The sequence below is a fragment of the Bos grunniens genome, chromosome 2 (genome assembly GCF_055505025.1).
Source record: "Bos grunniens cultivar Pamir isolate PY7600 chromosome 2, Bosgru_T2T1.0, whole genome shotgun sequence".
Lineage (NCBI taxonomy): Eukaryota > Metazoa > Chordata > Mammalia > Artiodactyla > Bovidae > Bos > Bos grunniens.
In genome coordinates this window covers 41,822,331-41,850,284 of record NC_141166.1, presented here as the reverse complement: position 1 = coordinate 41,850,284, position 27,954 = coordinate 41,822,331, and the positions used below count along the sequence as shown (strand labels likewise).

The window sequence follows — 27,954 nt, the reverse complement described above, 5'->3', positions numbered from 1 at the left end:
TTTAGTGAGGGGCAAAATTTGAAAAGAATCAAAATGTTAAGGGATTACTTCTAAATTATGGCACTTCTTTATAAGGATGTGAGTGAGGTCATTGAAATGATATTTTGGAAGCTACATGCTAAGTTGCTTCAGTTTTGTATGACTCTGTGACCCCATAGACTATAGCCCACCAGGCTCCTCTGTCCATGGGGTTCTCAAGGCAAGAATACTGGAGTGGGTTGTCATTTCCTACTTCTGGGGATCTTCCTGACCCAGAGATTGAACCTACCTCTCTTTCGTCTCCTGCATTGGCCGGCAGGTTCTTTACCACTAGCACCAATGACAGGACAAATGCTCTCCATTTAATGTAAACGGAAAAAAGAATGAAAATCTGTATCCACAGCATAATTCCTGACTTAGTAATACTGAAATGTGAACAGCATATGGTTGTGAGTGATGGAATGTGTCTTTCTTTTCCTTTTTTAAAATAAAATATTAATTCTGAATTAGGCTTTCCAAAGTAAACCAATGAAAAAGAAAGATGTTGGAGAAAGTTATTCAAATCCTCTAATATTAAAAGTCTCCTGCTGATGTGTGGCAGAACCAATACAATATTGTAAAGTAATTAGCCTCCAATTAAAATAAATAAATTTAAATTAAAAAAAATAAAATAAAATTATAAGGTTAAAAAAAAAATCTGTGTCTGTCTGGGGTCTTTAGTTGGGATAACTAAATGATGGGATGGGCCACTTAAAGGTAGTGTTGTCTCTTGTTCTACTTAAATTAAAGGTTGTTTCTAGAGGGGAACAGCATCTTACCCCTTCTCCTGCTGCAGATTCCCTGGGCTGGCTGCATAACCCCAGTACCAGGCTTCGGGTTGCCACCCTGCAGGAATCCACTCACCTGGCCTGTGCATGGTTAGCCATATCCTTTGGATTCACCTTGTCCAGGAGCCATTGCCTTCTCGAAGCTTCTTTCCTCCTACAGCGCCCTTGGAGCAGATTGTTTCTGGGGGTCCTGAGGATGAGTCTTGTATCATCCTTTGCTGACATCTGCTGGAATGGCCAACAGCACAAAGGGCATCAGATCAGCCTTAACGTGGTCTTCTTTCCTTACTTGAGTGGACTGGCTGCCATAAAAGTGTCTGAAATTATTTCACTAACTTTTATGTCCACAGAAAAATCATCTTACTTCCATCCTATCTGAACTTCTTCACGTTCTCTCTCTATTCACATACATACACTATCCATTTCTAAATTAAATACCCGCTAACTTCCACAATAACTTCTCTTCTGGAATGTGGAATTCTAAAACTAAAAGAGGATGTGAAAGAGAACTAAGTCTATGGATGCTAATTGGAGGGTTTCTTTGGAAATTTATTTCCAGAAAAATGTCCATAAATTTAATTTTCCATAAAAGTTCAGTGGATTCACAGGCCACCTGAAGTCCATCCATGGACCCCACGTGTAAGCCAAAAGGAAACAATGAGAAGTTTTAAAATGTTCAACTCTTAAAATCTAAAGTGTAATAACAAAATGACCACATGGTGTCAGTCTAACATCGATAAGACCTATTTTTCCCCAGGCGGGAGGATCATACACTAATAAACCTGAGAATCCGAGTTAATGAAGTTTAGTAAAGCAATATCCTCTGAAAATTATTTGGCAAGATTGAGGCACTTGACTTTTGTGGGCCATTCATGGTAAAGAGATCATGAGGGAAAATTGTCCACAGTAAAGGTAATTAGTCAACACCTTTTACTATTTGGAATTTGAGAGCAAGGCCAACCGCATGGAGAAACTGATTTCTACTAAGCGATTTCCGGAAAATCTTAAATGCTCTCTGCCTTAAAAGTATCCCATTTCTCTTTGTTATTATCATGAGCTGAATTCTCTTCCTGCATATTTATAGTTGTCTTTAAAATTTTTTTGAAAGTCAGCTATAAAATCTAGTTTTATACTGGCTCCAGTCAAAACTGAGATAGTAATCTTTCTCTTTTATTTTTACTAAGGGAAATATACTTGAATTTTAGTGCTGAGGAAAAGACATGTTAAAAAAGAAAACTTTTCCTGAAATGCAATAGCAGCTAGAGGCCTCGTTGCATCATTTTTTTTTTTTAACCAAACCAGAGTTTTAAAATTTTTAATCAGTATCCATTTCCAATGCCTCTCCCCTCTTACTCCTCAGATATTTTCTTGCACATAGTACCCAGTCAGTGGCTTCAGATTAGACTCTGGTCTATTGTCTCCAAAACGTTTTATTAAAATCTACAGTGTAAAGTATATGTATATTGAGAGATATATAAGGTTGAGCTTGCCACTTCTTTAATCTTAAATATTGTAATGTATGAAAGGAGTAGAATCTGTGGTCTTCCTGATGGGAACGTTTTTTTCATTGCTTTAGCTCTCACAGATAAGACTTATGAATAGTTTGGTACATTGCGTTAGATGTTACCTGGATGCAGTTCTCAACCACGGGATGAGACTTCTGGTGGGACTTGCCCTGAAAACTAGATAAGAAACACGCTTGGCAGATGTCAAAGTTGAGACACTTCAGACAGCGGTATCTGTCAATTAAAGTGGAAGTGTGACTTACATCACTATTAATAGGTGAGCAAAGAAAATATTATTCAGAAGAAGGAGCAGCCTAAGATAAATAAGAGGTATCTGAGCTATTGAGTGAGTATACAGCTAGATCTTCTTTTTATCATTTATTTTGTCATTTTTATAATATGACATTAAATAAATATAATTTTGTCAACGAACTATAGTAAAGAGGCCTGATTTATCCTCTCTCCCACCAAAAAATACCAAGTGTCTTTTATATGCATGGGACTGTGTGCAACAACCCTTAGGATACACTATGAAGTTTGCGGCCACATTTTGGGTAGCTGCACAAAGTGTTTGAGTAATTTCAATGCAATTGCCAACATAAAGAAACCTGGAAGATTTCCAAAAAGTTAGAATTCTAAATTCTCTTGAGAATTTGTGAGATGTGATGATATTGGACCTGCGTTCCTATGTAGTATTGGGAAAAATAAAATCATAGATAAAAGAGTCTAAAATAAATGTGTCATTTTTTAGGAATTTGTACATAGGAAGGAATACAGTGAAGAGCGGGAGTTCCTCATCAGCCAAGGTCCAAGTCCAAGGGAAGACGCTCAGTCGTGTCCAACTCTTTGCGACCCCAGGGACTGTAGCCTACCAGGCTCCTCCGTCCATGGGATTTCCAGGCAAGGGTGCTGGAGTGGGTTGCCATTTCCTTCTCTAACAGCCAAGATTGAGTGACAAACACAGCCAAGTTTGTTAACACATCAGCACTGCAGACTCTATTACGAACAGTTACTTAAATCGCCTGTCAGAGGAGAGGAGACACTGAGACATTCTGCTAAGGAAGGGCGTCTCTAGGCACTCAGGGAAAATGGTGTGCTTTTTGGGGGCTTTGCTGGTGAGACCACACAGTCAAGAATTAGTAACTTTCAAGGATGAATAGGATCATACCGTTTGTAAAATATCAGGGATCTATACTTTTTCCCAAACTCCAGTACTTTGGCCACCTCATGCGAAGAGTTGACTCATCGGAAAAGACTCTGATGCTGGGAGGGATTGCGGGCAGGAGAGAAAGGGGACAACAGAGGATGAGATGGCTGGATGGCATCACCAACTCGAAGCATGTGAGTTTGGGTGAACTCTAGGAGTTGGTGATGGACAGGGAGGCCTGGCGTGCTGCAATTCATGGGGTCACAAAGAGTCGGACACAACTGAGCGACTGAATTGAACTGAACTGAACTGATAGATAATTAACAATGTTGTGATTGTTTCAGGTGGACAGCATAAGGAGTCAGAAATACACATACATGTATCCATTCTCTCCCAAACTCCCCTCCCATCCAGGCTGCCACATAACATTGGGCAGAGTTCCCTGTGCTATATAGTAGGCCCTTGTTGGTTATCCATTTTATATATAGTAGTGTGTACATGTATCTCCCAAAAGTGAAAGTTGCTCAGTTGTGTCCAACTCTTTGTGACCCCATGGACTGTAGCCTGCCAGGCTCCTCTGTCCATGGGATTCTCATTTGTATCATTTCTTTTTAGATTCTGCATGTAAGGGATGTCATACAATATTTCTCCTCTATCTGACTTACTTCACTCAGTATGACAATCTCTAGGTACATCCATGTTGTTGCAAATGGCATAATTTCATTCTTTTTAATGGCTGAGTAATATTCCATTATATATGGAATATATATTCAATATTCCATTATATATATAATATTCCATTATATAAACAATATTCCATTATATATATATGCACACAAAACATCTCTATCCATTCCTCTGTGAATGGATGTTTAGGTTGCTTCCATGTCTTGGCTATTGTAAACAGTGTTGCAAAGAACACTGGGGTGCGTGTATTCTTTTGGAACTTGTTTTTCTCCAGATATGTCCTCAGGACTGGGATTGCAGGGTCATATGGTAGCTCTATTTTTGTTTTTTTACAAAACCTCCATACTGTTCTCTATGATGGTTATATCAATTTACATTCCCACCTACAGTATAGGAGGGTTCCCTTCTTTATCTATACCTTTTCCCCTGATATTTTAACTGATATTCAACTACAGTTTCTGTGACATAAAGTCGGGTCTTCCCCATCAGTGGCAACAATGAGCGAGGGCAAGGTGGGAGCTATTCCTTTAGGACAGTTCCTCCCTAGCCTCTTCCCCTCATTTATATACTTGTCTCGCCCCAGAAAGCATTTAAGTTTTCAATTCCCGTTTCCAAATTTACAAAAGTAAAACTATGACAAGATTCCTATACTCTTCAAGTTTTGTATCTTGCTGCAAAGACATGATAGGGAAACTTGAGGTACACTAACTAGCAAGATTAAGTACTGTGTGATGAAGTGCAGAGTGAGAGGCATGGAAAATAAATGCAGTAGGAGAGAGAGGCGAAGACACCTGGGGGTGGGATGATCTGATTAGTTTTTATGGAAGAAGTGAGGCTCATGCTGGGTGTAGAATGCTGGGTGGGAGATTAAGGTGAAGGAAATCCCAGGTAGAAAGAAGAGGAGGTATAGGTAATGCAGACTGGGGTGAAGAAGGGTTTAGAGCTTGTCACATCTATCAGACCTACAGATAACTCTGAAGAACAGAGGAATAAAAGGTTGGAATGTTCCTGAGGCCAGATGGCAGAAGGGTTTTTGACCAAAGTCATTGGAAGGCAAAGCAGGAGAATTCAAGTGCCATGAGACCAACTCTCACGGCCCTTGTTCACTGCTGTCCCTGACACCTAGACTCACAGTGGGGTATTAATAGAGTGTTGAAGGGCTATCATAGTAGCATAGAAAACATTTTTGAGCCCTCACTATGCAGCAGGCAGGGGACATGCATTGACATAGTTAATCCCCATGAAAGTTCTTTAAGGGAAGGCATTCTTATTGTTACCCTCATTTGAAGAAACCGATTTCTTTAAATCAATTCTTAAAACTCAAAGAGATCTTAAGCAAAAGCACAAATTTACACGATGACTTGGTAATGGTTTAATTGGGTTTTGAGGCCAGGGATACCATCCGAATGGAGAGCCAGCTATTTTAACTTATGTAACAGACCACCCAGAGGAGACTTCCCTGGTGGTCCTGTGGTTAAGACCCCACACCCCCAATGGAGGAGGCCTGGGTTTGATCCCTGGTCAGGGAACTAGATCCCAAGTGCCACAATTATGAGATCACATGCTGCAACTAAAAGATCCTGCGTGCTGAAACTAAGACCTGGTTAAATCAAGTAAGTAAACAATAAATAAATACACGTATATATAAGGGTTTCCCTTATAGCTCAGTTGGTACAGAATCTGCCTGCAGGTGAAGGATACCCGGGTTCGATTTCTGGGTTGGGAAGATCCCCTGAATAAGGAAATGGCAACCCACTCCAGTATTCTTGCCTGGAGAACCCCATGGACAGAGGAGCCTGGTGGGCTACAGTCCATGGGGTCACACAGAGTCAGATACAACTTAGCAACTAAATCACCAAACCCCGCCAAATGTATATATAAAATAGAATACAAAGGCAGGAAACCTGACTTAGAGTCACATGCCACCATTACTAGAGGACCTTGAAACAGAAACTTAAGTTCATGGTTTTGAAGATACCTGGTACATGGTAGGTTTTCAATGAACATTTATTGATTGAGTTAAATGAATGCCTTTGTTTCTTCAAGGAGGAAAATGGGGCTAGTAAATCCTGACCACTAGGCCTTGTAAGAGTGTGAAGTCACTCAGTCATGTCCAACTCTTTGCAACCCCATGGACTGTAGCCTGCCGGGCTCCTCAGTCCATGGAATTTTCCAGGCTAGAGTACCGGAATGGGTTGCTATTTCCTTCTTCAGGGGATCTTCCCGACCCAGGAATTGAACCCGGGTCTCCCGCATTGCAGGCAGACGCTTTACCATCTGAGCCACCAGGGAAGCCAAGGCCTTTGTAAAGTTTTACACAACTTTGAAAATTATTCAACATGCATACTCAGGGAGACGTGAAGTGTATAACATGAAGTATTTTTTAATAAGATGATGTGATGAGCCATCTTTACTGGCTGCTTTATTTGGCTTTACGGCATGGTTGCAGTTAGTTCCTTAGGACAATATGGTGACCCTAACCTTGGCTTCGCTCCTCCATGCTCTGAAACTACCGACAGAGGCATGAGAGCGGGTGCAGTGTGGATAACAAGCTGGTCTGTTGTTGATGCTTTTACTCACAAAGAACCCCGTTATTTCCCCCTAATCTCATTTCAAAATTACATGCTCTTCAGGAGTCTAAGTGTGACACATCCTGCTAAACTTGGACCCTCAGCTTAGGAACAATCTCTGGTCTTTCTCTCTGACTTTAGGAGGCCAAGTCTTGCCCTCTTCTTGCTACCTCCAGATCTATGAACACTTCTGCTCTAAGATGACTTTATGACACTCACTCAAAGTAAAAGCCTTGATGCTATAGCTGTGGTTTTCTGAGAGCCAAAAGCACAGGTTTAAGGTCAGACCTATAATGTATTCAAGCACTTTCTAATAAGCTCAGATGGTTACAGCTAAGAGAAGCCTAAGTCGTACTTTGATTCACCCAACCTTCTCTTGCTTACAAAGAAACTGTGGTCTGGAGAAGCTCATGGTCATGCCCAGATGACTCAGCTGTCTGCATGTATGAGAACTATACATTGCCTTAGATTTCTAGGACAAAAGATGGGCCACACAGAGGTGTTTCTAAGAAGAAATTTAATCTTACTATTAGCAGGTAGGGACACAACCTAAAACTTACAATATGGCATATTTGGCCCTATGCTTTTGCTATCTTTTTTTTTTTTTTTTTTTTGAGTGACCTGAGCAAGTCATTCACAAACTAAGAGTCCTTGATAAAATAAAAATAATAATACCTGCTTTATGTTATACATAATGATTTTGAAAAAAATACATCAATGTTAAATTTGTATTTTATGTAACTGCAAAAACGAATTCTGTGTCTGGCCCAGTACAGGATACAGTGTAACTGCTATGTAATACTTGTTTATTGAGTAAATGATTATGATATACTTGTAATATAGAAAATCATATTAATGTTTTCCCACTGCCCAATTAAAAAGAGAGTTTACTTTTCATTGTAGTGTGGATATTTCTTTGGTGTAGCTTGCCTGGTTACCAACAGCTGGGGCCATTGGTATGTTTTATTGTTTCAACTTGTGTTATTTGTGAAGTTTCTGTGAATGAAATTTCATTGTGTCCTCAGAATTCTCTGCAAAATCAATTCACTTTCTCAGCAAAATGAAAACCTGATTTCCAGTTCTTAGTGAGCTCAACAGACTTATTTTATATCAGACCTATTTTATGTCACTTCTCCTGCCCCTTCTGCGCATACCCCCTTTTTTAACCAGTTTTGAGTTCCCAGGTTGTCCTAGCTCGTCAGTTTCACCACATCACTAGCCCCTGTACACCTGGGTTCACCCACCATGGTGATGGTCACCCACTTGCCTGGCCCCCACTTGCTGGCTTCCTTCTCTCCTCCCCATCTTTAATAATAACACAAATTTTACTTCTTTATTGTTTTATTTAGAGGAAACCTACAACACCCTTTTCCTAAGATGGGATTTTGAGTGTCATCTAAAAGCCATGGAAAGATCTGAATTTCCTGTGTCCAAACCTAGCTTTCAAATCTGCCTTTTCCTCCAGGAAAAGAGAAGCTCTGGCATGAGCAGCTCCTATAAAGCCTCATCATTTGTTTTGGTTTCAAGGCATGTTCTCAGTCGCCTCCACGAGGAGGCAGCAGAGCATCACGGCTGCAGAGCAGGGGCTCTGCATTCAGTCCACAGCCTCAGCCACTTGCTAACCACGTGAGCTTAAGCTCAGGTTATTTAGCATCTCTGCTAAATAATAATAATACCACCATTAGGCATGATAACACCATTTTGTATATGGAGTTATAATGCTTTACACAAATGATCCATGTGAACCACACAACCTAATATTTGTTCAGCATTTAACAAATGTTAACAAGGTCCTATCGTACAGGGAATCATAGTCAATATACTATAATCCATAATGGAAAAGAATGCTTGTATGTATAACTGAATCACTTTGCTGTACAGCAGAAATTAACACAACACTGTAAATCAATTATACTTCAAAAATATTTTTAAAGAACAAAAAATGTAAACTGTTGTTATTGTTATGGTTAACTACAAAATATTTAAAAGAGTTTTGGTAACAAAAGACAAAGAAATTTCCCCTTAAGGAATAAAAATATCTACCGGTCTGAGTATGTGTTACTAGAACTTAATATTCCATTAATTATAGAAGGTAAAATAAAATATAAGCAGGATCACTCATACAGGAAATTATTATTCCCCACCCCCCCCACCCCCCGCCAAATCAGCTGAGTTCTGAAAGTGTGAATAGTACAACCAAAAGAATCTGGGGAGAAGAAGCTCCAACTCTAGATCCATTTGGAGAGTGATGGTCTGTGTAACAGTGATGAGTGACTGTACCTCAGTCCTGTGATGGGAAAGTTCCTGCAGATTCTACACCGAACAGGGTGAGTGGCCATTTCAGTGGCTGACAGTCGATAGCAGGTTGGGATCCATAAGAGGATGGGAGGCTCAGACTGCAACCAAGACAGGAATTTCTCTTCTTTGATTACTGGGCTCAACACCTGAAAAACAGTGGCACAGTCAAATATGTTTCCAAGCATGACTGCAATCTCTTGTAGAGATGAAAATGTATTTTCATCTTCTCTTCTGGCTCTGTTTCTGTTGACTCTGCTGAAGCTTATCTCATGCAAAGGTGGGGCAAGTCTACCTCCTGAATTAGGCTGTCTGGGATGCCTGTGGAGTAGTAGGTCTGTGATTGAAATGGGTCAGCAGCTCTGTCTGCCCCCAGTTCCCAAGGACATGTGCGTGGCACTCACCCCTTGGAAACAGCTGCGTGTAGCACTCTCCACAGAGCACAGAGCACGACTTTCCCCAACAACAGTTGGAATCTACAAGAGGCAAGAAACCCTGTGTCAGTGATTAAGAAATGGTGGCCACACCCGAGCAGTGGCACTTCTGACCAAAGAGTCACACCTAACTGGTGTATGAGGCTGGATGAGCTGTTTCAATTAGGCAAATAAGACATGTGTGGATTTTGTGCAGTATATGAATAGAGACAAAGAGTGAACAAGTGGGGAGAAGTGGGGCTGGGACGAGAAGAGTAAGAAGTTCTGGCAATGAGGGCAATACAGGGAGGGCTTCCGTGTTTCTCTTGTGACCCCAGTTAAATTATTTAACCTTTCTTTGCCCTTGGACTGCAAAGAGATCCAACCAGTCCATCCTAAAGGAAATCAATCCTGAATATTAATTGGAAGGACTGATGCTGAAGCTGAAACTCCAATCCTTTGGCTACCTGATGCGAAGGACTGATTCATTGGAAAAGACCCTGATGCTGGGAAAGATTGAAGGCGGGAGAAGGGGACGACAGAGGATGAGATGGTTGGATGGCATCACCGACTTAATGGACATGAGTTTGAGTAAACTCTGGAAGTTGGTGATGGCCAGGGAGGCCTGGCGTGCTGTAATCCATGGGGCCTCAAAGAATCGGACACGACTGAGTGACAGAACTGAACTTGCCTTTGTTCACCTACGAATTACATATAACAATGATATCATTTAAAGTTCAGGGCAGTTTTAAGAAAAACCTTTTCAAACACACATCATCTTATTTTAATAAATGCCAATTTTCGAGGCAGGGCAGTTATTATCCTTGTTTACAACAAGAAATAATTGAGATCTGATATTTTGCTCAAGGTAAAACAAACAAAATAGATGAGAATTACTATACACATGAGATCTCCCTCCAAGACTCTTTACTCTGTTAAGGGGTTCTCCCAAAGCTTTGTCACACCTGGACCTGATTTGTATTCCAATGGCTTGATTTAACACTACCTCACTCAGTGGTTTCTATCTTTCACTCAGTCACATTAAGGAGTTTAACTAAGGGACTGAGAACCCCCTGTGACTGCTGAGATGGCCAGGGACTCGGCCCTGACATTAACTATATGCACAGATACATGTACCTGTCACCTCCATTTATGCCCATTTGGTCACGTGTCCTAATTTCATGTCTGATGCCTTCTACAGCACAGATTGTCAGCAGGCATTGCTCCCAAGCTCAGGAGTAATTTCAAAGACCCCCCTGCTGAGTCCATCAACTCGAATAAACATTCTTCTAATCAGGAAAGTGGCACTTAGAACCACTTTGCTGACAATTAGCCAGGCAGAAGTCAACAAACATTTGTGTAATTGTGACAAGATGGCTTGTACTTTAAATTAATAATAACCCCATCACCAGCTGAACTAAACATGATGTGTTATTTGGCTTTTATCTGAAAAAATAACTCATTACCCCTACTTTGGCCTGTGAATGCTGATGAACTAACTGAACCACTTATTTGGATGATATCTTGAGCCCTGGGAAAGGGCTTTAGCCTCATTTGTATGGTAAGGAAATTGAATCAGATAGGATTCACTAGCCAGTTCTGGGATTCTGATATGAGTCAAAAGAAAATTCACTTCTGTTGTGGGTTTTAACCTACATTTTTGGCTCTTAAGTGTGTGCACAAAGATTTTGTGCCCATTTGACTAATTTCTTGCAGATAATCTAAGGAAGAATTAAATCTGGCTAGAGGGCCTGCAGTATAGGCAGAACACCACTTGAAATGATAATTAGGGTTCTCAGGGGGGAGGGGGTGGGATCACACAGAGGGGCCTGGAATTCTCTATGGGAACCCATCTCGGTGTTCTTAATGGAAGTCAATGGGATGATAATTTGCTATGCAAATCTCCACCTTCCTAACAGCTTTCTCAGGAGCCTACTGATGCATGAGGGGGAGACAGCCCTGCAGGAGCTGCCATTTCAGCAGCTCGTTGACCTTGGTTGAGCCTGAAACAAGGGCAGATTTTTAGGGCCTCTTGGGTGGGGAGCCAGCCTGGGGCCAGCTGTACTAGTGAGGAAGCGGCATAGGATTTCAGAAGGAAGATGCCCTTCCGTCCATCTTCTTTCATCACATCCACTTCACCACTTCAGTCTAACTAGACTGATTGCATAAATGGATGGGCAGATTTTCCCAGTCTCCCCCCAGAATGCGGGGATTGTTGAGGCAGTAGCTTCTTAAGACATGCCTGAGAGTCAGCAGAAAACTGGTGACAGGATCCATGTGCTGGGGCAACCACCAGAAGAGCTCTTTGAAAACTACATCTGAGATTTGAACCTTAGAAATGAAAAAAAGATCATTGCTCCACTTAAGAAAAATGAGTATCTTAAACGTTGTTTAACATTTACACAATAAATTAAATACTAATTATTGCAATCAGTATGAACATAAACTCTTAATATTAAGACCAAATCAAAGCAAGGGTAACTTTTTTAATTTTTATTTTTTTTGGAAAAAGTAATTATGTTTTATTTATTTAATTTTATTTTTCGGCAGCACTGCATGGCCTGCAGTGCATGCCAGGCATGCAGGATATTCCCGACCAGAGATCAAACCCATCCCTCTTGTAGTGGAAGTGTAGAGTCTTAACCACTGGACCACCAGGGAAATTCCTGCAAAGGTAATTTGGGTAGGTTTTCCTAAATCATATTCCTTGTCTGATAATCTTTCTCCTTACCCACCTCCCACTCTTACCGTAATAATCCCCGGTTCAGAATCCTTGGTTCTCCAGGATACCAGAATATGCCACCCCCAAATATAGCTCCTTGGCATATGTATTATTTTGAACTAAAAGTCATTGAGAGCCAATAGAGACAGAAAAAGCACTAAAAATAGGACACGGGTTTTCCTTTTGTAAAGGTAACTTACATTTATACAGTAAATTTATTTTTACCAATAGTGTCTCCCTCTACCTACCAGGAAGAAGAGGACTCTTAACAACCCTTGTTAGTGGAGAAATCACAGACTTAAATGTGCATAACAAACCCTACTAAACAACCCTGGTTCACCATAGATGATCTATTTCCCGATCATCTTCTCATAAACTTGCCTCCCCCACCTAGAAGCCCAGAGTCCCTTTTCCTTTGTTTACCGTAAAATAGCTTACAGGCCTGAGTTTTATCTACTTCTTTGAGTTACTCATCACTGGGTGTTCCCATGCACCATACACATGAATAAACTTTGGTTTGTTTTTCTCTTGTTAATTCTTTCACAAGTCTAATTTACAGGACCCAAGACACAGAACTTAAGATGGGTAAGGGAAAAAGATTTTTTTTCTTCCCTACAGTCCAGAACCAGGGGGGAAATGACAGAAAATTACTATAGTTTCACAGTGCAGAAAACCTAGTTCAAGGATTTTACAAGGGCTTGAAGAATAACAGAGGCATCCTTAAAGCAGGGGTGAAAGATACAGAGACAGTAATCACTTGTACACAAAATAATCCAGAGCCTACATAACTCATTTGCAGAAGATCTTGCTTGGTTACATCATTTTTTACAATTAAGAAGCATATTTACATTAAGGAGGTTAGATTCCTTACTAATTGGATGAAAACAATGTTATATTTGCACATTCTTTTTTTTAATTTAAATTTTATTTATTTTAATTGGAGGCTAATTATAATATTGTATTGGTTTTGCCATACATCAGCATAAATCTGCCACGGGTATACACATGTTCCCCATCCTGAACCCCCCTCCCACCTCCCTCCCTGTACCATCCCTCTGGGTCATCCCAGTGCACCAGCCCCAAGCATCCTGTATCCTGCATTGAACCTGGACTGGCAATTCATTTCTTATATGATATTATACATATCATTGAAACATATGTTTCGATGCCATTCTCCCAAATCATCCTACCCTCTCCCTCTCCCACAGAGTCCAAAAGACTGTTCTATACATCTGCGTCTCTTTTGCTGTCTTGCATACAGGGTTATTGTTACCATCTTTCTAAATTCCATATATATGCGTTAGTATACTGTATTGGTGTTTTTCTTTCTGGCTTACTTCACTCTGTATAATAGGTTCCAGTTTCATCCACCTCATTAGAACTGATTCAAATATATTCTTTTTAATTCTTAAAGCATAGAAAATGATGGAAATCAACTATTGAGTATTCAGGGCTGCATTTCATCTATGTGTTCATTAAGCACTTGTTAAAGCCTTAGTAGGCTTCCCTGGTGGCTCATCGGTAAAGAATCTGCCTGCAATGCAGAAGCTGCAGGAGATGCAGGTTCTATCCCTGGGTCAGGAAGATCCCCTGGATGAGGGCATGGCAACCCACTCCAATAATCTTATCTGGAAAATCCCTTGGACAGAAGAGCCTGGTGGGCTACTGTCCACTGGATTGCAAAGAGTCAGACATGACTTGGCACATAACGCATGCACACATGAAGACTTCAGTATCAAGCACTTTTCAAGCTATTGGAGATATAAAGATCACTGAGATATAATCGTTGCCCTTGAGAAGCAGCCTAGTGGGAAAATCACATATCTAAGACATGATTGCAATAAAATTTGACAAGTGCTATAACAAAGTTATTTACAAGGAGTTTAAGAAGTTTTCAGGGATGAGGTGACTAATATTTTGAGTAACCTGAAAGACAAACAGTATTTGTCAAGTAAAGGAGAGGCAGTGGTGTTGTGGACAGATGTACCTGTACAAGCCAGGAGTGGACCATGTCAGGTACAGCAAGGATTTTGATATGCAGGAGAGACAAAGCTGGAAGGAGTATAAGCAAAAATTAAAACACTGTGGAATACACAAAGGAAACCACTGGATAGCTTTTCATTGGGGATTATCTGAACCTATAGACATGTGCATCACTCTCTTTGACCAGACTCCCTTATAATTTTATAGAGATTAATGTCAATTTGTTGACAACTGATCGCAATGCAAATAATTTCTATTTATGGACTTGCAAATGAATTCTCTCCTGGTTGAGCAACAACTCCCACCCCTACCCAAGCCACTCTTGGGTCCACCTGCAAATTCATTACAACATTCTTAATCTATCAGTTTGTCTGTTCTTTAGTTATTTCTTTCAACTTGTTGTGACATCTTACTGGAGCCCTCTTATAGTTAATAAATAAAAAACTGAATAAATTTTTATATTTCTTCACTTTGAGTTACAAATATTTATTTGTTTGCATTAATTTTAAATATGTATAAGTATCATGATTTTACCTCTTTTTGAAAGTAGAAGATTGGAGAAAGCTTTGTTTGTGATACTAAGGAGTTTAGGTTTTATTCTATAGATAGAAATAGCCAATGAGGAATTTTAGACACTTACATTGACATTTGGAAGAGTCATTGGCTGCTGTGTGGAGGAAGAATTGGAGAAAGGAGAGGCTTGAGTTGGGCAAACCAGTTAGGAAATAATTGCAATAGGTCAGACTATACTCAGATATTACCAATGGCTAGAGAAGAGAAAGATTGCTTGGAGAACTATATCAAGATAGAATCGACACTGTAAAGAATAAGACCCTTTAATAATTAATATGACAAATATAACTGGAACACATTTAGAACTCTTGAGCATTAGAGGTTTACCTGTTGTAGATCTGTTAGTAGGTTTCTCAAAACCCTTCGAGTCATGCGTGCTCCCAAATCATGACCTCCCCTGTTATTTTCTGCATAGAGCTGAAAAAGAGCTAGACATATAAGGGGGAAGAGAAACCTTTAATTGAATACTTGCATATATCTTTGAAGAGCATGTGCTTTGAATCCTAAACACTTAATTTGTGGTTTTAAAGAGGGAAAGAGGAGAAAGTTATAATTCTTGATTATCCGCTTGCTATTTTGAAAGCTTCCCAAACTAAGTAACTTGAAAAGTAGTGAAGAGCCACTCACATTTCTATTTTTTTTTTCTAATTTTTGATAATTGAGCACATTGATGACAAACACCATGAGTTTGGTGAATGGTGATGGTAGTAGGGACTGCCTTAAGAGAATAAGAACTACTGGTGTCTGAATAATCTCTATACAAATAAATATAACCAAATTATGAATAGTTAGAACACACAGATCAACATTTTGGAAAATTCTGAGTTTTGCTGGGTACATGCTGAACCAGAGCTGTGTGGTAGTGGGGATATAGGAGTGAGTGAAGAAGGTCACGTGTTGGAGAGGTCTGGTGGTCACCACACTTCAGACACTCTAAACCCCTACTTACGTTACCTCTGTATTTTGTAAGAGGACTGTCCCCTGAGAGGGTGATCAGAGCAGCTGCTGCAGGTGCAAGCTTGATAAAACCCGTTCCTGTGCTGCACGGCAACAACAAAAAAAACAACAGAGGCAAGAATGGGAAAGGCAGGGTTATTCTTATAAAAACCATGACTATGAATGAACATTTCTGACATCATGTAACAAGTTCACGCTCTTCATGGTCTGTTTTCCCATATCTAGAATTTGACAGGACAAATAACTGAATAGAAATATTTCATCCTTCATGATTTCTTCATTCATGTGTTCAACAAATATTTATTGGGTGCTTTCTCGATACAAAGTACTACCCTAGGCACTGGGGACCCAGGGGTGCGCCCTCTCTTCCTGGACCACGTGGTCTCATTGTCTTTAGGGTTCACAGGTCCAGAAACCAAACAACAGAGACACGGACCAAAGGGCAGGCAGAATGAGCAAATCTGTATGTTAAAAAAATCTGCTTCTTCTCAGGTCACTACCTAGAGCCTCATCTCGCTGTGCCCACCAGCTATGCAGTTAGGAAAGCTACAGAACAATGTATCAAAGGCAAGTGGGTTGTTAGAGGCAGGCATTGAATATAGAAAGGACAGCCAAAAGCTTAATGCTTAAGGAGGCTGAAATCAAGAAAAAAAATCACCTGAGAACATATTTATATATTATTTGCAGGACAAAAAATAAACAATAAACTAGTAAGGAATTTGCCAAATGGTTAAACTGTCCTTGTCTCTAGGATGCAGGCTTTGGGGGTGATATTGCTTCTTCCTTACTCGTTCCTGCACTTTCCAGATGTTTTATATTCACTGCGAGTTTTTAAAAGTCCGTTCTACAAGACGAAGCCAACTGGGTCAAGACCACATAAGATAAACACAGCTGAAGTGGAGCAAAAAAAGTGATAAACTCGAGTTCAGTGAAACACACACACACACACACAACACCACTGACTCCAGAGCATGCATAATCAAGCCTTTGATAAGGTGGAAATGTTTATGTACCTTCCATGTCATATGTTGAAATCCTAGCTCCCAGTGAGAGACTATTTAGAGGTAGGATATGGGGAGATGACTAGGTCACAAAGGTGGAACTCTCATGAACTAGATTACTGTTACTATAAAAAAAAGACCCCAGAAAGCTCTTTCACTCTCTTCCACTATGTGAAGACACAGCCAGAAGATGGACCTCTGAGTGCCTGGAAGTGGTTTCTCACCAGACCCAAGTGTCTGCAGCTGCCTTTGATCTTGGACTTCCTAGTCTCCAGAACTGTGAGAAACAGATGTCTGTTAAGTCACCTGGTCTATGGTATTTTTGTATAGCAACCCAAACAGACTAAGACAAGAAGTCAGCCATATATGCACAGGTTATTCAAGCTTATCCCACAAACAGAAACTGATGAATGGTTATAAAGAAATAAACAAAGAAATAAATTACTGGGGGACTCATGTTGGGAAAGATTGAAGGCAAGAGGAGAAGGGAGTGAAAGAGGATGAGATGGTTGGATGGCATCACTGACTCAATGGACATCAGTTCAAGCAAGTTCCAGGAGATAATGAAGGACAGGGAAGCCTGGCATGCTGCAGTCCATGGGGTCGCAAAGTATCGGACATGACTTAGAGACTGAACAAGAAAAAGTGTAATTTTCAGTATCTATAGATGCATAATTGCCCTAGAAAAAGGTGTGTATGCTTCTCTAGAGTGGAAATGAAGTTTGTATGAAAATGTGGATTTTCCTTATCGCTTTGCATGAATCATTTATGTTAGTGAGGTTGATAAGCACGTACTTCTTTGTTCCCCTTCTGAATGAGTAATACATTTGAGGAAAACAAACAAAGAAGCTTTCTTAGACCTCAAACCCTGAGCAAATATTAGACATCCTTAGTTTGTCAATGACCAGAGGCAACTGCCTACCCCCTATTAGGTCACAGCTTGATCTCTTCATCCTCACCTGTCATACATTGCAGTGAGAAGGCTCAGAGTGAGTTCTGAAGCCCTGGGGTGCATCTGTCCTGGTTTTTCCACTCTGACTTTCTGGAACATCTCCTGCAGAGCCTGAAAAAGCTGCTGAACGGAGAGGGTGCTTTCTTCTGCCTCCCAGAGACTCTGATGTCGTAGGACATGCTGAATCAGAGAACTGCCAATCAAGTCCACTGCAGGAAGCAAAGGAAACACTGCATCATCTGTGATGGGAACAAAAGGCTTCAAAAAAGTAAACATCCTCTAGTCTATAAGACATTTTTTTAATGGCAGCTCTTTTTTAAGGGAGTTACATATGACCACAATTTGGATACAATGTATTAGTTGCTTAGTTGTGTTCCACTCTTTGTGACCCCGTGGACTAAGCCTGCCACACTCCTCCCTCCATGGGCTTCTCCAGGCAAGAATACTGGAATGCATTTCCTTCTCCAGGAGATCGTCTCGACCCAGGGATTGAACCTCGGTTTCCTACATTGCAGGCAGATTCTTCACCATCTAAGCCACCATCTTGTACATAATTCAGGCATTCCTATTCTGACAGTTGATTTGATTTTGGATAAGTGCGTTTGTTAGTGAAGGAAAGTTAGAACATTATTCCCAGTATAACCTCTAAGACGTGACTTTAAAGTAGGAAATTAAAAGGTAAAGAAGTGAAAAACTTGAAAACAGCTTTCTGAGGAAATTAGAATACTGGTGAAAAGTTGGGGAAAACATTTTTTATACTCTTTATTAAGTCGATTGAGCAAATTCACCATGCATGTTTACATAACTTTTTTTCCTAGTGCATAGCCTAGCTCAAGAAGGAATATTGTATGTTAAAACACAATTGCGTTACTTTAAAAGCCCAGTGATCTTTATAAGAGAACAGTTGCTGAATTATCAGACTCTTTAGGTCTCACCCTTGCCTTAGTAATATTTATTTTTTTGATCTTGGCCCTGTCAGTATTACTATCCTGGAAGGCACTTAATAAAACCAAAGTTGCTTACAAAAAATAATGGTTTATTTCTTACATATCTTTTTTATCACATTCTCCTAAAAATGTTACAAGGCAATGAAGATAAGGGAGAATGAAATAGAATCAACCCTATGGTTTCTTGCAGATGGAGAATGACAGACAAAATGAATAAACACCCACTCGTGCCATCTGAGAGATGGGGATGTCAGTGGCACCAAGAGCTGCTGGCATTTAAAATGCTTCAGCTTGTGCAGTGATAAACCCCGTGTTTCTGTCTACTTCGTAAATCAACCTCACAGATGAGAAATCTAGCAAATATAATAAAATTTTTTATTTGTTCTCTGATACCACTTTTAAGGGGAGAGTCTAAGGAAGTGAGGGGGTAGGTTTGGGGATGTGATTTTAATAAAAACCTGGCTGCAGGTGGTGGAGGCTGCAGACTCTTTTATTATTATTCAATCGCAAAACCTATCACCTCGGCCTGGCCTGCTGTACACAGGATGCTGTGTCTTCTGCTGAGAGTTCTATACTACAGCAAAACAGATAACAGTGGTGTCCATTAATCTCACCACCAGATTTGTGTAGCAATGCTCTCTAGCTCCCCAGATCCTGCTGCCTGGAGCTCACGATATGCTTTATCTTGGTGTCTGGGACTTTTCTTTTTGTTTTCCAGTTTTTGTGTGGCTATCTTCTATAGGTAGAAATTTCCAACTTCTCCCTGTGTGTACTGTTACTATTTCCCATGAGTATTATTTATATTCACTGTTTTTGATGCCAGGTATAATAAAAGTTCAAAAAGGTACATCCTCAAATTACATTGCATCAATTATAGGCATTAATGATGGAGGCTCATATAACATTGGCTGCTAACTATCTTTACTAGGAGACATTCTCCAGGAAAACAGTATAATTGAGGGTGAATTTTTTTGAGTGTATTCTTTTTTGTGTGAATTTCTGGAATTAGTGATTGGTCTATATCCATGAATAAAAAATTTTTAGGCCAAGAATCCCTTCTTCAAAGGGATTCTTTCACATAAGTGCAGTATGAAAGATAGAGAAAAACAGAATTGTTCTGGTGTAGGAACAACTTTTGGGTTGTCTTTTGGGTTTTCTTGGCTTGCTTGTACTTCCTTTTCCTGCCTGGCTGACGCTTTCTTATCCTACTTCACACCCATGTCTACGCTGTGAAGCAATTTGGAAACCACTAGTCTATCTAACCTATTAGGCAGAAAGTAATAGATAAAAAAATTTCAACCTTTATATATACATGTGTATATATATATGTTAAAAATTTCATTTAGATCTGCTGTAATAAATGTCATAAATCATTTCACATGATTTTTAAATGCTATATAAAACTTATTAGAAATCAATAATTTAGATATGCTGAATGCCTATTGTTTTTCATAGTCAGGACCCAAGTCATTTTGTTTTGGAGAATTCTTACAGGATAAACATATTACTATATTTTACCATATTTTGCCTAGTTATAACCATATAGGAGAAAAAACAGTGGCATTCAATCAGATAAAATTTAATGCAAAAGAGCAGTTAAGAAAATTCTCAAGAAATTTTTAAACTTTATGGCCTGAGGATTATTCATCAAAACTTACTTTTGCAGGTTCAGAAAGAGATGGGGGAACAGCTTAAAAATGCAAATATTAAGTGGTAGGGGGAATTTAGAAATGTTTATATTTGAATCTACAAGTTAGATTAAACTAACTTATCTTGTTATTTTATTTTGCATCAGTAATGGTATCCTGAAAAATAAACAAACAAACAAAAAATAATAATTCCAGAAACAAAGTAGGAAAATTTTTTTTAAGAATTAAAATTCTCGTCCATAAACAATTAGCAAAGCTGCATGTGGACTGAGTACACAGGAGTATCTTACCCACTTCATCTTCTCTGTTACAAGTAGGGTACATGCACAGGTCCAACCTTTTGGATTCAGCAGTCACTCACATGGGGGAGTTTTCGGTTCTCTGTGCATTTTACTTTATGCAGTAGGGTCAGGTTATTTCAATGTTTCAAGAAAGCCTGTACTTACATTGGCACAGGGTTTGCACTGATCGTAATTTGAAGGCTGTTCTGTAAGTGGAATTCTCAATACTATTAAGAGCATCTGTAAAGAAAACATGAAATATCATAGATAAAGGACTCTCCCATTAGATAAATCTTGTAAGGAAATCTGAGCAAGCACATTATGCTGCTTAGTCACTAAGTCATATCTGACTCTTTGTGGACTGCACCCCCTGTCCCCCAGGCTCCTGTGTTCATGAAATTTTCCCAGGCAAGAATACTGGAATGGGTTGCCATTTTCTTTTACAGGGCATCTTTCCTACCCAGGAATTGAACTCATATCTCCTGCATTGGAAGGCAGATTCTTTACCACTGAGCCACCTGGAAAGCCAAGAAAGCCAAGTAGCCTTACTTTATTTTGCAGGTGAGGAAAGTCTAGTACTAGTACTAAGTCGCTTTAGTCATGTCCGACTCTTTGCGACCCTGTGGACTGTAACCCACCAGCCTCCTCTGTCCATGGGATTCTCTAGGTGAGAATACTGGAGTGGGTTGCCATGCCCTCCTCCAGGGGATTTTCCCCACCCAGAGATTGAACTCATGTCTTCTGCAGCTCCTGCATTACAGGCAGATTCTTTAGTGCTGAGCCATCAGGGAGGCCCATTGCTCTTTCCTACCTGGGAGCAAATAATAATGTACTACAGTGTCCTTGAATTCTCTGGTGGTCCAGTGGTTATGGCTCTGTGCTTTCACTGCCGATGGCCCAGGTTCGATTCCAGGTCAGGGAACTAAGATCCCATAAGTTATGAAAGAAAAGAAAGTGAAATCGCTTAGTTGTGTCTGACTCTTTGCGACCCCATGGACAGTAGTACACCAGGCTCCTCCATCCATGGAATTTTCCAGGCAAGAGTACTGGAGTGGGTTGCCATTTCCTTCTCCAATAAGTTATGAGGTGCGGTCAAAAAAAAAAAGTTTCCCAGGTGGTGCTAGCGGTAAAGAACCCTCCTGCCAATGCAAGAGAAATAAGAGACATGGATTCGATTACTGGGTCAGGAAGATCCCCTGGAAAAGGGCATGGCAACCCACTCCAGTATGCTTGCCTGGGAAATCCCAAGGACAGAGGAGCCTAGTAGGCTATAGTCCATAGGGTCAATTTAGCGACGTAAACAGCAACACTGTCCTAGCCTGCAGGTGGCACTAGAGAGCATCCTCTGAGCCCCCTACACTAAGTAAGCAGTCCGCCAACGAGGACTCCTCTATGAAGCTATCCGCTTTTTATATAAAAACAAAATGACCGTGCTAAACAAAACAATAAGACAAAAAACTATCTGTAGAATATAAATTGTTAACATATTCTACTCATATGTACACACACATTAATGCATCTATGAAAATGACTGAAAATCTATCCATCCCTTCATTTAGCAGATTTTTATCAAGTTCTTGCTATATGACCCTGGCAGGAGTCCAGGCTCTTGAAATACAGCAGTTAACGTAATAGATAAAAATTCTTGCCCCGAGGAGCTTAATTGCTAGTGGCATTCATCAAAATTGTTAACAGTGTATATCTTTGAATGCTAGAATTCTTGGTTATTTTCTTCCTACTTGTCAATATTACCTAAATTTTTGGTGAAGAGCACTTTACTTTTATAATCAGAAAAGAATTATTAATATACCTTCTTTTACCATCACCAACATCACTACAATAGTGGCTAGCATTTCTGAGCACTTACCAGGCACTGAGTATGTATTCCCCCCTTTCACAGTGTAGCGAAGAGAAAGTGCTGGAACCATATCTAGGTCCATTCTTTCCTTTTTCCTTTGGGGAAACTAATTTACTTTTATCTTCAGTGTATTCATCAGATTAATAGGGATCACATTACATTCCTCCTGGGGTATTTGCATGATTTAAATAAGAAAATAGAGATAATTATCTCTCTTCCTTCTGCTAAGGACCTACAATTTAATTTGTTTCACTGATCTTTCAAGTTGGATTTTTGTTTAAGAGACATGTAACAATCTAAAAAAGGAACTTTTGATTGGTTAAGACTGAAATGATTAGTCTTCATTTCTAGAAAAAGGAAAATCTAAATGCCACTGACCACTGAACTCATATTATCTAGACTTAAAATTCTCAAATTTACAATAAGTAAATAAATAACCTACATAAACATGAAAAAAGTTCTAGTTTAACCATTTAAACTGATTTCATGACCCCAAAATGGGTTGCAATTCACACTTTGATGTTACAGGTGTTTGCTATTATTTTAGATGATGCTGATAGAAAGGGTGGTGGTGACCCATGAAAGCCCGTGATTACTCTTTCTCTGATTCAGCACTCCCACACTGCACAGCTGACCTCTTTCCCAGCCCGAGGCCTACTTTATCTTGTCTTATGCTCATTTCTCTCTAATGGCCAAACTTTGATGGGATCTTCTTGCCTTGAATCATCTGTGTCTTCAAAGGAATACATGATATATATTTGTTAAATGAATGTCTGAAGGAATAGTTGTAGAAAAAAAAAAAACCACCACAAATTTAGAAAGTATCTCTCAAGTTTCTACTATGTGTGAAAGCTTGCTTATAGAGACGTCTGCAGTTAAGTCAGCATAAAATAGCTATTCATGTTGATGTATGGCAAAACCAATACAATATTGTAAAGTGAAAAAAATTAATAATAATAAAAAAATAAAAAAGAACAGATATAACAAATAGGAAACAGTAAAAAAAAATAGCTATTCATATTTATTTATTCATTAATTTGCCCCCTTTCATGCACACAAAACACCAAACATTTGAGTGCCCATGAGGTCCCAGGTATTATGCTGGGTACTGAGGGCAAGCGGAAAATCAGGAGTTCTCAATGTCAAGGGAGAAACAAAATATGTAGGTCTATAATAGAGCTTTAACGGGATGGAAAGAGCGAACATCAACATTTTAGGAATCAATGAACTAAAATGGCCTGGAACTGGTGAATTTAAATCAGATAACCATTATATCTACTATTGTGGGCAGAAATCCCTTAGAAGAAATAGAGTAGCCATTAGTGTCAACAGAAGAGTCTGAAATGCAGTACTTGGGTGCACGCTTAAAAATGACAGAATGATCTCTGTTCATTTCCAGGGCAAACCATTTAATATCACAGTAATCCAAGTCTATGCCCCAACCAGTAATGCTGAAGAAGCTGAAGTTGAATGGTTCTATGAAGACTTATAAGACCTTCTAGAACTAACACCAAATAAAGATGTCCTTTTCATAATAGGGGACTGGAATGCAAAAATAGGAAGTCAAGAAACACCTGGAGTAACAGGCAAATTTGGCCTTGGAGTACAAAATGAAGCAGAACAAAGGCTAACAGTTTTGCCAAGAGAACGTACTGGTCATGGAAAATACCCTCTTCCAACAACACAAGAGAAGACTCAACACATGGACATCACCAGATGGTCAATGTGGAAATCAGATTGATTATATTCTTTGCAGCCAAGATGGAGAAGCTTTATACAGTCAGCAAAAACAAGACCAGGAGCTGACTGTGGCTCAGATCATAAACTCCTTATTGCCAAATTCAGACTTGAATTGAAGAAAGTAGGGAAAACCACTAGACCATTCAGGTATGACATAAATCAAATCCCTTACAATTATACAGTGGAAGTGACAAATAGATTCTAGGGATTAGATCTGATCTGTTCAGTTCAGTCGCTCAGTTGTATCCGACTCTTTGTGACCCCATGAATTGCAGCACGCCAGGCTTCCCTGTCTATCACCAACTCCCGGAGTTTACCCAAACTCATGTCCATCGAGTTGGTGATGCCATCCAGCCATCTCATCCTCTGTCGTCCCTTTCTTCTCCTGCCCCCAATCCTTCCCAGCATCACGGTCTTTTCCAATGAGTCAACTCTTCCCATAAGGTGCCAAAGTATTGGAGTTTCAGCTTCAGCATCAGTCCTTCCGATGAACACTCAGGACTGATCTCCTTTAGAATGGACTGGATGGATCTCCTTGCAGTCCAAGGGACTCTCAAGAGTCTTCTCCAACACCACAGTTCAAAAGCATCAATTCTTTGATGCTCATCTGTCTTCACAGTTCAACTCTCATTCCATACATGACTACTGGAAAAACCATAGCCTTGACTAGACGGACCTTTGTTGGTAAAGTAACGTCTCTGCTTTTGAATATGCTATCTAGGTTGGTCATAACTTTCCTTCCAAGGAGTAAGCGTCTTTTAATTTCATGGCTGCAATCACCATCTGCAGTGATTTTGGAGCCCCCAAAAATAAAGTCAGCCACTGTTTCCACTGTTTCCCCATCTATTTGCCATGAAGTGATGGGACCAGATGCCATGATCTTTGTTTTCTGAATGTTGAGCTTTAAGCCAACTTTTTCACTCTCCTCTTTCACTTTCATCAAGAGGCTTTTTAGTGCCTCTTCACTTTCTGCCATAAGGGTGGTGTCATCTGCATTTCTGAGGTTATTGATATTTCTCCTGGCAATCTTGATTCCAGCTTGTGTTTCTTCCAGCCCAGCATTTCTCATGATGTACTCTGCATATAAGTTAAATAAGGAGGGTGACAATACACAGCCTTGACATACTCCTTTTCCTATTTGGAACCAGTCTGTTGTTTCATGTCCAGTTCTAACTGTTGCTTCCTGACCTGATAGACAGAGTGCCTAAAGAACTATGGACAGAGGTTCATGACATTGTACAGGAGGCAGTGATCAAGACTATCACCAAGAAGAAGAAATGCAAAAAAGGCAAAATGGTTGTCTGAGGAGGCCTTACAAATAGCTGAGAAAAGAAGAGAAGCGAAAGGCAAAGAAGAAAAAGAAAGATATACCCATTTGAATGCAGAGTTCCAAATAATAGCAAGGAGAGATAAGAAAGCCTTCCTCAGTGATCAATGCAAAGAAATAGAGGAAAACAATAGAATGGGAAAGACTAGAGATCTCTTCAGGAAAATTAGAGATACCAAGGGAACATTTCTTACAAAGATGGGCTCAATAAAGCACAGAAATGGTATGGACCTAACAGAAGCAGAAGACATTAAAGAGGTGGCAAAAATACACAGAGGAACTATACAAAAAAGATCTTCATGACACAGATAACCACGATGATGTGATCACTCACCTAGAGCCAGACATCCTGGAAGGCAAAGTCAAGTGGACCTTAGGAAGCATCACTATGAACAAAGCTAGTGGAGGTGATGGAATTCCAGTTGAGCTATTTCAAATCCTAAAAGATGATGCTGTTAAAGTGCTTCATTCAATATGCCAGCAAATTTGGAAAACTCAGCAGTGGCCACAGGACTGGAAAAGATCAGTTTTCATCCCAATTCCAAAGAAAGGCAATGACAAAGAAAGTTCAATTTACCACACAATTGCACTCATCTCACAAGCTTGTAAAGTACTGCTCAAAATTCTCCAAGCCAGGCTTCAACAGTATGTGAACTGTGAACTTCTAGATGTTCAAGATGATTTAGTAAAGGCAGAGGAACCAGAGATCAAATTGCCAACATCCATTTGATCATAGAAAAAGCAAGAGAGTTCCAGAAAAACATCTACTTCTACTTTATTGATTATGCCAAAGCCTTTGACTGTGTGGATCACAAAAAACTGTGGAAAATTCCTCAAGAGATGGGAATACCAGCCCACCTGACTTGCTTCCTGAGAAATCTGTATGCAGGTCAAGAAGCAACAGTTAGAACTGGACATGGAACAACAGACTGGTTCCAAATTGGGAAAGGAGTACGTCAAGGCTGTATATTGTCACCCTGTTTATTTAACTTATATGCTGAGTACATCATGCAAAATGCTGGGCTGGATGAAGCCCAAGCTAGTATCAAGATGGCTAGAGAAATATCAATAACCTCAGATACGCAGATGACACCACCCTTATGGCAGAAAGTGAAGAAGAACTAAAGAGCCTCTTGATGAAAGTGAAAGAGGAGAGTTAAAAAGTTGACTTAAAACCCAACATTCAGAAAACTAAGATCATGGCATCCAGTCCCATCACTTCATGGCAAATAGATGGGGAAACGGTGGAAACAGTGACAAACTTTATTTTTTTGATCTGCAGATGGTGACTGCAGCCATGAAATTAAAAGATGCTTGCTTCTTGGAAGAAAAGCTATGATCACCTAGACAGCATATTAAAAAGCAGAGACATTACTTTGCCAACAAAGGTCCATCTAGTCAAAGCTATGGTTTTTCCAGTAGTCATGTATGCATGTGAAAGTTGGACTATAAAGAAAGCTGAGTACCAAAGAATTGATGCTTTTGAACTGTGGTGTTGAAGACTCTTGAGAGTCCCTTGGACTGCAAGGAGATCCAACCAGTCCATCAAAAAGGAAATCAGTCCTGAATATTCATTGGAAAGACTGATGCTGAAGCTGAAACTCCAATATTTTGACCACCTAGTGCAAAGAACTGATTCATTTGAATAGACCCTGATGCTGGGAAAGATTGAAGGCAGTAGGAGAAGGGGACGACAGAGGATGAGATGGTTGGATGGCATCAGTGACTCAATGGACATGAGTTTCAGCAAGCTCTGGGAGTTGATGGATAGGGAAGCCTGGCATGCTGCAGTGCATGGGGTTGCAAAGAATCGGACACAACTGAACTGAACTGAACTGATAATAGGCTAAACACATAGGAATGCAGACAGATAATTTCTCAGGGGAGATGAAGTGAGAGCTGACTCTTGAAGGAGAAATAGGGAATTTTCAGCGCATTAAGTTGGGTGAAGGGTTTGGGGGAATGGTGTTTCCCAGGTCTAGGAAGAGCTGGTGCAAAGGCACAGGGGTATGAGGACCAAGGAGATCAGGATGGCTGGAACAGAGAGCTGGGGGAGTGAGGGCATGGGGTAGGTTGGTATGAGTTCATTAAAGAGCTTGCAGTTTTCTTGCAAGCATGGGAATTTATTGATGTTGTTATTTAGTCATTAAGTCGTGTGTCCCTGTGGACTGTAGGCTGCTCAGGTTCCTCTGTCCATGGAATTTCCCAGGCAAGAATACTGGAATGGATTGCCATTTCCTTTCCAGGGGATCTTCCTTACCCAGGGATGGAACCTGCATCTCCTGCATTAGCAGGTAGATTCTTTACCACTGAGCCACCAGGGAAGTCCTTGTGGGGATTGATACAAACTTTATAAATCTCACTCCAGCAGTTGTGAAGAATGGATTACTGGTGAAACTAGAAATAAGTATTTATTTCAATGACTCAGGTCCAGATGATAGGATTGATCGTGATTCAGCCACAAGGAAAATTTAATGAATTTCAAAAGTAGCAGAAATATTACAGAACTAGAGAAATGACACATTCTCTGGCCCACAATGC

The 27,954-nt window shown here is 40.0% G+C and overlaps 1 protein-coding gene across 5 annotated transcripts in view; it reads right to left on the bottom strand.

Annotated features, from left to right (window-relative positions):
- Window positions 1-20,818, bottom strand: part of DYTN (dystrotelin) — a 54,913-nt gene extending 34,095 nt beyond the window's left edge. For 2 of the 5 annotated variants that reach the window (XM_086343814.1, XM_086343824.1), the window contains exons 1-3: window positions 8,996-9,280; window positions 2,434-2,545; window positions 883-1,031 (exon numbers count right to left, since the gene is read on the bottom strand). In XM_086343814.1, coding sequence (XP_086199940.1) covers window positions 883-1,031; window positions 2,434-2,545; window positions 8,996-9,198 — 464 coding nt within the window. In that variant the 5' untranslated portion in view covers window positions 9,199-9,280. Of the gene's footprint in view, window positions 1-882; window positions 1,032-2,433; window positions 2,546-8,995; window positions 9,281-9,414; window positions 12,554-15,028; window positions 15,130-15,655; window positions 15,742-17,618; window positions 17,821-20,653 lie in introns of those variants that run through there. The other 3 variants (XM_086343880.1, XM_086343830.1, XM_086343840.1) reach the window with 3 other exon arrangements.
- Between the last annotated feature and the right edge of the window lie 7,136 nt (window positions 20,819-27,954).